This window comes from Platalea leucorodia, assembly GCF_965183815.1.
Source record: "Platalea leucorodia genome assembly, chromosome: 15".
Classification (NCBI taxonomy): domain Eukaryota; kingdom Metazoa; phylum Chordata; class Aves; order Pelecaniformes; family Threskiornithidae; genus Platalea; species Platalea leucorodia.
The window spans coordinates 5,542,635-5,555,177 of record NC_138837.1 but is presented as its reverse complement, the minus strand read 5'-3'; the positions used below and the strand labels follow the sequence as shown (position 1 = coordinate 5,555,177).

The 12,543-nt window shown below is 39.2% G+C and overlaps 1 protein-coding gene across 2 annotated transcripts in view; it reads right to left on the bottom strand.

The window, feature by feature from the left end:
• MED27 (mediator complex subunit 27) overlaps positions 1-12,543 on the bottom strand; it is a 96,354-nt gene that overhangs the window by 52,648 nt on the left and 31,163 nt on the right. For both annotated transcript variants that reach the window (XM_082327200.1, XM_082327201.1), the window contains exon 3: positions 5,228-5,358. In XM_082327200.1, the coding sequence (XP_082183326.1) occupies positions 5,228-5,358 (131 nt within the window). The remainder of the gene's footprint in view (positions 1-5,227; positions 5,359-12,543) is intronic.

Sequence of the window (12,543 nt, the reverse complement as noted above, 5' to 3'; positions counted from 1 at the left end):
TATCTTTAGAATAATCTACCGCTTTCTTTCATAGTGAAAAACCCTAAACTTAGGAAGCAATTAGATGCTGTTTATAAAACAAAATGCTGAAAAAACCTTTCCTCCAAAAACTCTTGGCAAAGGGCTCATCAGGAATTTTCTTAATGTAAAAATGATAAATTACAGGAGTTAAGTTCCAAATAATTTATTCTGGCACATTGGATGACTGGGTGTATAGTTTATATATATACACATACCTTTCAGTTAACTGTTAAAAATAGCGACTTTGTTTTTGAATACTACATCACTGACTATTTTAAATTAAATCCCTTCCTCAAGACTCAACTTGTATGTGCCGAAGAAAGCTCTTGAACAAATACAATATAAGTAGTACTGTAAGGTTCTATGACAGAAACATTAAAACTGATAGGGCATTAATGCTATGAAAGAACAACACTTTGACTATGCTGGTATTGAATCAAGCTACAGTAAACACAGAGTTCAGGATATCTGTAAATTTATTCTCCAAATCCAGATGGAACAGATACCTGCTGAGCCAGTAAATTAAGCTTTTAAAGGAGAGCACTCACTAAAGAGCATCTTTTGCTATTGTAGCTCCAAAAGATGGAGCAAGCATGGACTTCTATTGAATATATCCATCTTCTCTGGAAGAATCTAGATGGATCCTGAGGTGTAGAGAGCAGAATAGAGACCTCCGCCACCTCACCCAGCACAAGTGGCAGAAACAACCTGGCCCTCCTGGGTCTCTGCCCAGCACTCTATCCTCAAGTCCTTATTATCTCCTAAAAGAAAAATTATCTTCACAGCTTTTTGTTGCTCATTTATCTAGAACAATTTCATGGGCAGAACTGTCTTTTTTTTTTTTTTTTTTAATAAAGGAAAAGTAATTTTGCTAGTCTGCTCCTAGCAATAGAGCACAAATTCACAACGATTTTTACTCAGTCTATTACAGTGTTTTCACTGTCAGGTTAGGGCATACATCAGCACACAAGAGATTTACAAGACAAGTTGAAGTGCCCTAAAACAAAAAATTGGACACTCTTTTACTCAAGCCTCTCTGTCCATTGAGCCTGAAGTTGTCAAACAAGAACCAAACTTCCACTTGTTTATTGTTTATAGTCTGCTTATTTCCCCAAACCCACAAATGTCACAACAAATGACCCTAAAAGGCACCATAAAGGGCAAGAGTCTCAGTACCTTTTGTGGTGAGCAGTTCTTGTTCTGGCAATTTCCTTCCAGACAGAGAAGACGGATGATTAATCTGGGAACACCGAGAAAGCCCCACACAACAGAGCTATCCCAGCCACAAGGCTTTCAGCCGAGACCCCTCAAAATTCCCATTAAAACTAACTGACCCTCTTGTGTGTGCCAACGAACACAACTGCAAGAATACAGTCAACATCCTGTGCTTCCTCCTTTCCTTCTTCCTCCTCACCTCACAGTAACTCACTGCTGTCGTTTTCCAGCTAGACAGTGGCGTACCAGAGTCTGCTGGGCTCTCAGCAGGGTGGCCCACTGGCCAGGGCTACCTCTGCGGGCTCACTGCTCTCAGCCGCTCCGGACTCTCTGGGGCACAGCCCTCGGCTCCCGTGGGGTTGAGGAGCCAACTTCCTCACCAGGAATTTGCTTTTGAGATGTGGTGCCAAGCAAAATAATACAAGATTAATTAACTGCGTCAATTACTACATTTCAAGAGGAAACTAAAAAAAACCTAAGAGCCATCATTTCTTGTCATATTTATTTATTTATTTCAAACCAGAAGCAGCCATCCTGGTTTTCAGAAGGGTTGCATGTATACGCTTTCCTAGTCACTTGGAAGGAGCTGACAGCTTTCAGCACTTCGGCAAACACTGCTTTGGGATTCTTTAACAGAAGGAAGGAACCAGCAGCCAGATGAGAAGCATGTGAGGGAACGCATCTATTAGCAAGTACAGGGAGATGTCTTGTTAATAGGAGACAGAAGGAGGGACAAAGCCGGGAGAGAAGGAAGCCAGCAGTTAGTCATTTTCTCATGCAGATACATTTGGCTAGAAACGAGGCACGTATCAATCTAGTATTCCTTTCTGCGCTTTCAGAGCCCGTGAAAACCAATACTGAAAAGCAAAACTGAACACTTAAAGGCCTCTCTTCAAATCTGTTCAGCACCCTTAGAAGCCCTCAGATAACAAAAACAGTGAGAAAATGAAAATTTTACTGATAATGGTTGCATAGGAAAAAGACCTTCAATTTTTTAAAATAACTTCTTAATTCAGAATGGCTGCTGCTGTTTCAGATATCTACTAGTGAAAAACTAGAGGTTCTCACTTCCACACCAGAGCACATCGTAAGAGGGCCTAAGGCTAGCAAGGGACAGATGAGTGGGCCCACCAAGAACCAGCTTTGCCATGAGCGAAACCCCTTCTCCGGCTCCTTCTGTGAGCATAAGGTAGGAAGAGATGGCTGAGCCTCCAAGACAGGCTGAGAAGGTTTTGGATTTGTTTGTTTGTTTGTTTTGTGGTTGGTTTTTTGTTGTTGTTGTTGTTGTTTTCTTAAAGCCAGTTTGGAAAGCAAAGGAGAAGAAAAAGCACAGCAGGGAGAGACACTAAGGGCTCAAGCGAAAAATGATTGACACAGCACAAGAATCAAGTTTTGCATCACCACCCTTATGAGAAGAGACACTGTTTGGATATGTTCAGTCTGCGGAATAAAACTCAAGTCTCGCCACAGCAGTAAAGACCAAAGATATGGATTAGCAAGATAATTGCTCAGCTTGTGTCATTACCGTTAAGAATGTAATGTGCCATAGCAAGTGTTACCCAAGCAGTTTCTTCAAGGAACAGGAACATAAACAAACAGATCAGTAACTGCTCTCCAATGCTACCCTTAACTCAAATTAAGACATGTTCAATATCAAACTATCCATATGCAAAATCTGCATAAAAATAAAACAGTTTTTAAAAGATTCTTTGTCCAAATCATCACCTATGTTACCTCCGGAGTAACAGTGTTTCCTGCATTCCTTTGCTGGCTGAAAAGATTACTGCAGTATTGCTGTTTGCTCCCATCTACTATACTAAAATGACATCTTGTAACTACTTACGTTTAAGAAAAGCTCTAGATAATATAGTTGCTCTGAACAACATTTAATATATACTTGACTCATAGCACATTGTTACTCAGCCCAAAGACTTGTCACTAAACTTAATTTTAATAGCATACATTAAAGCAAAAAAAGACAAAGGAACAGGTACCCCTTCCCTGATTAATCAATAAAGCAAAAAAAAAAAATTTCCCTGAATTACCATGGCAAAATTAGTATGCAGTATGCCCTTTCAAGGAGATATGTACTTTTGCAGCTGGATGCTTTCTTCTTTTGCACTTTAGAGAGAATGAAGAGAAAGAAAAGGGAAAAAAAAAAAAATCACAGCATGATTCATCATTATTTGCATGAAAGTACAGCAAAAATCAAGATATTAAAATCCATTTGCCATACTTTTTAAAATTCTTTTCATAAGCCTATTTTCATAAGTTTTTTCATAATCTGCTTCTGCCTTGTGTTGGAGACATGATATCGAGCTCAACAGGTATTTGATTTACTATTATTCTCTTCTTAAGACACATCAAGATAGCAAATAAGGACAAATATGGAAAGGTCAAAGAGAAGCCAGAGAGGAGGAAACCAGGCACAGACAAAGGGCCAGCTGAGCATAAACATATTTTCCCTGTGAACAATGCTTGAAGTGGAAATAAGATACCGAAACATAATTCAACTACTAGCTAAAGTTTAGTTACCACACTAAAATTTCATTCTATCCGCAAATTCCAGGTAAATGCACCACTGAAGGAAAAATCACCTGCAGATAAAACGACACAGAATACTTTTAAATGTGCATATTACATACCTCATATTAAGATTTATACAGCTGCAACTGTTTAAGTACAGTCTTTTCTACGCAAAAATAAAAGCTAGCTCTTTCACTGTATGTACTTCTAGTAACTGGAGACGCCATGATTAAAAAAAAAAAAAACACCAAAATATTTTAAAGACCTCTAAATAAAAGTTTCTGAATAAAAACTGTGACAACTGGTATCACAGTACTCTAGTTTATAGACTTCTTGGAGAAGTCCATTTTAAGCTCCGAATAAACCCCATACCACAACAAAGGAAGAGAACTGATTAGCCAGTTTGTCACAATATGTCACAATATACCCCTGTTCTTTCACAGGTGTAAGAGAAACAACATCTGGTTTTCAAACCTGTAGTTCTGACAGAGCTGCCCTTCTTCTTCGTCTGACGTATCGGTAAAGCGATAGAACGTTTTATGGATTCTTGAATTAGCAGCCCTTTAAGGTTAATATACAAGGGAATGCTCTGTTAACTCTGGTTTTTTTCTCATTTCATATAAGCAAAAAACCCTAAACTTCCTTTGATTCTTTCATCAGCTTAGGCCTGCGGACTCTGGTGACAACAGGGACTTCTTTATTACAACTATGAAGTTTTTAGTAGCATAGTGTTTATACATCAGTGACTCTGGTTCTGTGAAAAAAAGCAGGCAGTTTCAACAAACTACAAGGATGCTCAGTACAATGAATAATTCCTTAGCACTTCATTTTCTACATAATAATCATTTTCTTATATGTAACTGAATATTTTAAGCATTTTCTTAATTTATAAGCTTAGTTGTGGACATCTCTGTGTTTTTGGCATCAGTACACAGACTGCCTGAAGTGTTGATACTCTATGTCCTCAAACAGTTTCTAAGTGTCCTCATAATTGCTTGTCACCTGTAAAAGAGGTTTAGATCCAATGCAAAATTAACATATGGTGAACAGATGGACTCAGAACAGACGTTTGTCAAGAAAGTACTCACACCAAAGACTTTTTGGCTTCAGCCTTTTAGGACCTTCAGAAAAGTCCTACTTGAAGCTCCCAGTCATACTAATCAGGGGAACATCACTCCTCAATAACAATCTCATGTTGCAAAAACTTTTATGACCTGCTACAAAGAAGAATCCCTGCAACTTTTCTGTTGTCGCAGCGCCTCCATAAACAGAAGAAACAAAATATTGTTTCCATAGGGTACCCCACCCATCCAACAAGAATAATTCACCTTGTATGAAACAAAAATGCAAGCACAAATCTGTTATTATAATGATTTAAAAAAAATAATGATTACAATAAAAAGTTTTTTAAAAAATCCCCCCCTCTCCCACCCATGCAAACTCTTCAAAATATTCCATTACTTACTGAGGAGGTAAGACAAGAGTTGTTGGCTGGGCTTTTGGTCTGCGTTTTGCAGATACTCCCATCTGGTTGGCTGAACGTTTCAAAGACTGCTGATTCAAAAGGCCAGATGCTAGCCCGGCATGGTACTGCAACTGGATAATAAAAAACGTATACATTAAAATACACACCACTGCAGTATTATGTCAGACCTCTGCTATCTGTATCATCTGATTCAAATTACAGCCAGTCAGTAAGTTAATATATGAGATATAGAGATATATATTACTTGGATGGAAGATGATATGAACAAAAGCATATAAAAGAGTCTGATGTGAAACAGGGATTACAAGGAAATCATGCTACAGGGCAAGTAAGACGATGAACCAAAGACTTCCTCTCAAGTCCTAACTCTACTGAAACTTGGGCTTGCTTTTAAATGTTAAGACCGTTTCTCCTCTCAAGGGATCAAGCATCCTTACTTTTTGGAAGAAGATATAAGGAAGAGAGATGCAACCCTTTTGCTACATAAACCAGCTTTTTAGAAATAACACTCACCTTTTAAACATAAAAACACAAAACATTCACAAAGAAGTTTTTACCACTGTAAAGAAAAATCTAGCCTTTAAAATACCTGCTAGCACGTCTCCATAGCATTGCAACAGAAAGATTCACATTCAGTAGCTTTCTCCTCTAACCTTTTATTTTGCTTGCCAACGAAAGACAAATTTTTGAAGGACACGACGTGAATCTGCAAGATTTTGAGTGCATTCCCACTGCTCCCAGATTTAAGAACAGCTACAGCGCTGTGTCAGTCCTGAAACCAGCCTCAAGTGCAACAAGTTACAAGCTACCTCTGAACGCTTTCCATTTGCATTCTTAGTTCCCCATTTCTGAAGAGAAGGGGGTGGGAAAAAAACCTGAAGATTCAGTGTCAGACAGATGCAATTCCCTTCATCGTCCTAGTCCCCACATCAACGCGCTCATTATCTAAAGAGCTGTTCTGAAAAAAGGTGAACTGTTTAACACATTAACAACTCTAATCCCGTGATCTGCATATAAAAAAAAAGTTGCAGTTAGGAAACTATGACTTACAAACGTTCGGAAAATACAGTGGTCTTAGGCAAAGCTACTCGGCAGGGTACTGAAAATGAGGGAAGCAAAGCTTGGTAAAATGATCTACTTCAAAAATGGCTATTAAAATGAGTGAAGCTATCCTGTGAGCCAATTTGACTCAAATGTCAATGCTCAGAGCATCCATAAGGCTTTTTAGCAGGCTCCTGATTTACTCGGCTGCTTTGCCACGCGATCTCGGCGGTGGCACAACATGAAGACGCATCGCATTCCTAATGGAAAGGGAACCGTGCTCCGCCAGGGAAGGGGGGGATTGCATTGCCCCAACAGGGCTGCTTCGACCCAGGAATTTTGCTCAAATTTGTTTTTCTCCGACAGATTTCTGAAATGGGGAGAGGGAAATCAATGAGAGCAATGGACAGTACATGTTTGAAAGGCAATGTTTCAAAGTGTCAGGGGCTTAGTTTTCAATCTTCACTACCAGAATTTGCAGTGAGTGCAATATGCAGGGAATTAAAGGGAAAGACAGCTCTGGCAGAAGAGCCCTCTGACTCCAGGAACACGCTTTTCCCTTTTCTTCTTGCATCTTATTACGAGCAGCCCTCCTTCAGCCATTTTCTGCTCTTGACACCGTTCCCTTGTGTTCGCTGCGCAGAATGACACCGACAGGTATTTCACGTAAATAACATCATTTGGACACTTGCTCAGAGACGGAGGTAATCATAGGTGCTAATCCTAGATGAATTATAAATGCAACCTTTTAAAAACATTTCATAGCCTCCCGGCTAGTCTGACATTTAGTGGTCAGGCAAAAAAAAAAAAAAAAAAAAGAATTAAAAATAAATATATTCTAAAACACAATTCTGTCCTTGAAGGCTCACTCCCAGTGATTAAGCTATTTCTACTAATTGTAAGTATTTCTTCATAATCTACCTTTGCTCCCAGGAATGCAGATCCAACTGTCAAAATCTATAAGGGCCATTAAATATTTACCAAACCATCCTTATAATGGGAGAAAAGGTCAAAGTTAATAAAACTGACAGGCAGCTTCTGTCCAACTTGATTTATACATTATTAAAGTATCACCTACTGCACTGCACGGAATGCATTCCTTTTTGGGGGCGGAGGGGTGTTAACTGAAGAGATCGGGCAATTGTTTCTTAATCATTTGTTCTGAGGAACAGAAACAGGACTGCAAATTGTGCCAAAGCAGTACCACTAGCATCAAAACTATAGCCGGGAGATTCGACGGTCCTGATGGATTATAAACGTACCATTCAGTTCATTTTTCCTCTTGCAAAATAAATACCTTTGTCTGCCAGCATCGGCCACGAGAGCAAATCTCAGCTAAAAACGTACCAATGCCCTCAAAATTTTTGTTTACTAACAAGAGGATGCCATTTCCTAACATGTTATCTTCACCTGAGGGAAGCCACATGAAACGTACTGTCAGAGGATGTTATGGGTGCTAAAAGGCTCACGCAGGGAAGCTGAGATGAGCTCACGGGACACAAACCCTTTGAGGTTAAACACACAGAAACCACATTTCGCTCAAGAAGTCCCTGAGACAGAGACTGCTGATGGCTGGAGGAGCATTGGGGAGAACACTGTACGCAGGCACACGCTCATAGCTACTGCTGGGGATGAGACACGGGGCTACAGGAGCCTCTGGTGTGACCCGGCGGAGCCGCTGCCCTGCAGTTAGTGTCTACAGAGGGGTGGTCCACACGGGTCTAAGGGATCCTGCGACCCAACGCAGCCAAAAGCTGGGCACTTGTGGATGGTCACGACTGCCTTCTGCAAGTGTATTCCCAACCACCTTCCATCTGCTTTTGACAACTGTGCTCATTTAAACCAGCAGAATGGTAAACAGCAATAGCTTTATCCACAAAATATGCTAAATACTCGCTGAATTTGAGTATTGGTGCAGCACTAGGTAGTACTGCAAATCATTTCTTTATCAGTCGCTAAGGAATTCCCCATCAGAGGCTTTATTACAGCAAGCATCCGTGTCTTTCAGCTTTGGGGAATTCCAACTGGTTTATGTGAAGCTAAGCTCTTTACTTCCTAATGAAATATTCCTCCAGAAAATTTCAACAAGATTGATCTTTTTTCCCCCAATACATGCAGATGAAACATAAAATCTATTTCAGAAAACTAAGAAATAAAAAACAACAACAGCAAAAAAAAAAATCAATTTATAACACTTAGCAGCTAGGATATACACCAGTGCCAACTTGTACAGTTTTATGATCAGTCTCATGATAGCTGATACTTTTCTTAAAACTGTGGTTCCAACTAGATGTGTGAATTCCACATTTTAAAATCAAAAGAGACTCTAGTTCTCAAGGATGTAGGAAAAGTACTGAAAATAACACTTCAATACATACAAAAGCTTTACCTGAATGTAAATAAAAACAGATCCTGGATTATTTTTTAATTTCATTATTTCTGAGATTCATTATTTTTCTATGTTAATGACAACACGGCCTATATTTTCTAGAAGAAAAGATTATCACTAATGTTTTACAGGTGCCATAAATCACATTTTCACAGTGTTCCTGAGTATATGAAAGCTACATTCATATATTAACAGCTCTCAATCTTCCTCACAAAGTGAAATACATCAGAGCAAAGATAGCACTGTGGAGTCACTTTTCTCACAGTTGTAACTGTAAGGAGAGCAATTCCTTCATTCACGTAAGATGTCTTTGACTTTCACATGAGCTATTTAAACAGAGAACGTGTATTAGAGAAACACAGACTGGATTTAGTTCCAAAAGCATTAATATTTTTTTAGAAGATAATCACTTAGTATCTTTTATTTATTCTACCCTGGTGACTCTCTTCTTATCAGAAGCAAGGCAACGCACACCCTAAAACAATCAAAACAAACAAAAAAGAACCCCTTCATCCCCCCAAAAGATCACACTGTTTTCTGCAGATGATCTTTAAGGTCTAGAGCAGACCGAGAATTTCTGCTACAGCCAAAGGGCTTAAACCAGAACAACGCAGAAAGGCCCCTTCATTCAACAGAAATGTACTGACCGTATCGCGACAGCTTATACTTTGGCCTATAGGATTGCTCTACAGTGTACGTTATGAAACTACAAACATGTACACAGTGCTAATGTAAAACTTTTAAAATTAAAACTTCATCATTAGAATCATGCTGGGTCTAAAGGTCTTTTGTTTACATAATTCATGGGCTGGAGATTTTGCATGTGCTGACTGCTGACCAAACAAGTCATTACACTCCACTTACTTACAAGGCCACTTAAAAGTTGCAAAAACTGGTTGGGTAGGACGAAGGTAAGTATCACGGAGGGGGAGAAAAAACTCAATCACTTGGAGCGTTTACAATGGATCATGTCAACTCACAGCTGCACATTAAATTTACACATTACCATTATTTAAACTTTTTAAGCACCGATAGGTTTTTCTTTAAAAAAGTGAAATCAGAAGAACAACTTTTCTTTGTGGTCACATTACCCTGCTGTGATATTTTTTCCATTCTCATGTAAATACTTACAGACCACATACATAAACAGAAAAGCATTTCCTCAGATATAGGTAATATAAAAAAAATGTTTATTTCCATTCCTCCAAGAAATGGAGTTTTACAGAATACTTGCCCATCATGGAATTTTCCGAGTTCACTGTAATACTGGTGAATGAATGCATATTTACCTCCTTTTAAGATGCACAGTACTTTGTCCCTCATCATTAAATTATTTCTCCCTTGCAGCTAACAAGGGATTTGTCTCTTATGATAAAACTCTAGTTGTTCTTCTGAAAAGAGCAATGAGCCAGCAAGCAGGACACTCCCACAGTTTCATCTCTGCAGACTAAAGCAGGCGAGAGAGAAATTACACTACCTTAATTGATATTTTTAAGCTTTTCTCAGATAATGAGGCCAGTTTGGAAATTCTCTTTCTCTCCTAACAATGTTTGATCATTTTAGGATAGTTGAATTCTTGACTTGGCCAAAACAGCATCAATAAACCACAAGAGCAGTCTCCAATTTATTTACTCATTGGTTTTCCTCTTATGGAACTAAGTTGCAGGCTTTTCAATTAACGGGAAAGCTAGACTTTGTGCCTTTGCTCTGGTTTACAATTTAATTAGCACACTTTGTTCTGTTTTTTTAATGCATTTATGCCCCCCAAACACTTTTCAGTTTACAAGAATATTTAAGCAACAAATACATTTCCATGGTGGGAACAAAGACTACCCCCATTCCATTCTTTTTTAAATGGCTGTACAAAAGTTACTGCCTCTTTTCCTAAACACCCTGATCCAACTAAGCCGTGAAACTAATGAGCTCGCACTTCTGTTAAAAACCTCCCGCGTGCCACGGCTCTTATTTGCATTGCGTTGAGATGCACAGTGCCACTGCCTCCCCCTGGTCACTAAACCAGGAGACAGGGAGCACCCTGCGGACACCTACCTGCACATGCCCCCGCACAGGCAATCCTGCCTCTCCCTCAGCTCTCTCCTCCTCCCTCCCTCCCAAGGCTAGGGAGTTGAAAAACAAGTTTAGACATTTATACATATATATAAAGATACAATAGTAGGAAATGCATTGATACACATCCCTGTTCCTTTTAACATCTTGTCTTCACTACATCTTTTATTCCATTGTCTTTGAATTCCCATTTTTGCCGAGAGCGCTGTTTTAATTAGTGTCGGATTTCAGCCTTAAAGTGTGTTCTTCCCCTACTTTTCTTTCGAAAACATTGAAGTTCTGCTGATGAATGACTGTATCAATGTTCCCTCGCTCCAATACTGCTTGCAAGTCTTTGGCTTTTTACCATGCAGAGATAGCAAATCTGGTGGCACTTTCTTCAAGGAATTGGTCAAAACTTCAGCAGCTGCATCCTTACTGCCAATAAAATTATCTGTGCTTTTCTAAGTCTCTGCAAAAGCCACTCCTCCTCCTCCTCCTCCAGATTTTCTGGAATCCATTTAATAGTTACATCGGTGACATATTCCTGCTTTTTGGATAATGTCAACACACAGGCACACTACGCAGCCCACAGGCTCTGAGGTTTAAAGAGACCTAGTATTTGAAATGGATGAAGAGGCAGAGTAATCATAATCTGAGGCTACACACTACCTTATTTACCTCTTCAGAAGAATAACTATATTTTATGCTTAAGATGTTTATAAACACTTCTGGGTGCTCTGAAGGGCTTGAACATACATATTTCCTGAAAGATACCTAAATGAACTGGCATTTCATTGGGTATGCAACTACAACCCAGACACATAAACAGAATCACAAAAAGCAGAGTAAAATTATTACATTGCGTTCTGCATCTAAATGAGAAAAGAAAACCACGTGCAGTACCAAACAGTAGTATTTTCAAGTAGCCTTGAGCTCAAGACTAGTAGTTGGTACACAGGTTGTCCACTAATATGGAGACAGTCTTAGCGTCGCTCTATGTGATATATTCACACTTGTGTGTTCATTTAACGGATTTCATTAAAGTCTAAAATCCCAAGAAGTGCACTTCATCAATATCTGACAGAAAATCTGAACTCCTTTTTGACAAAAGTATTATCTTTGCATAGGACAAATAATCTGTAGCAGGGAAAAGTCGTCATTAGACCTCAAAACTGACCACGGACACAGTTATCTTCCCCCAGTGCTGCTGTGCTCCCTTCAACAGCCACCAGAACTCTGAACTGAAGACACTGCTCTCGTGCTACAATTAATATTTTCTAAAGCCCTAGACTCTATCTTCGGTGTCAGGGGCGCAGGTGGCAGCTATGTCAGCATAAAGAATGGCCTGATGCCTCGGCGACAGGGGATGCTCAGGTGCTTATATAAGAAATGTGAAGATACTTTAAAACTGAGTGGTAGAATTAAGGGCCGGAATCGGCTACAGAAACACTCTTCAAACTGTCTAGCAGCGTGCCATGATTTGCAGCACTGTGGTTGGGCTATAGCAAACAAACTACTTTTTCAGACAAATAAAGAAATGAATACTTTTCTTCAATAAAATGTCTGCAAGGTGCAGCTTTTGCAAATCCAACTAGTCCAGTTGTGCCATCAGACAAAGGGGAGAAAGGCAGTCAAAGAACAGATGAGAGGGAAATCCGTTATTGGATAAGCAATGTAGCAGTAATGACCCCGGCTGGTACTTGTGCTGCTAAGTTATTTTTTTTTCTAACTCATCAAATTTAATTATTTTAACTTCTGTTAAATGCCTTTCCTTAGCTTCGGTCACTCACACAATAATTAAAATGCACGATATATT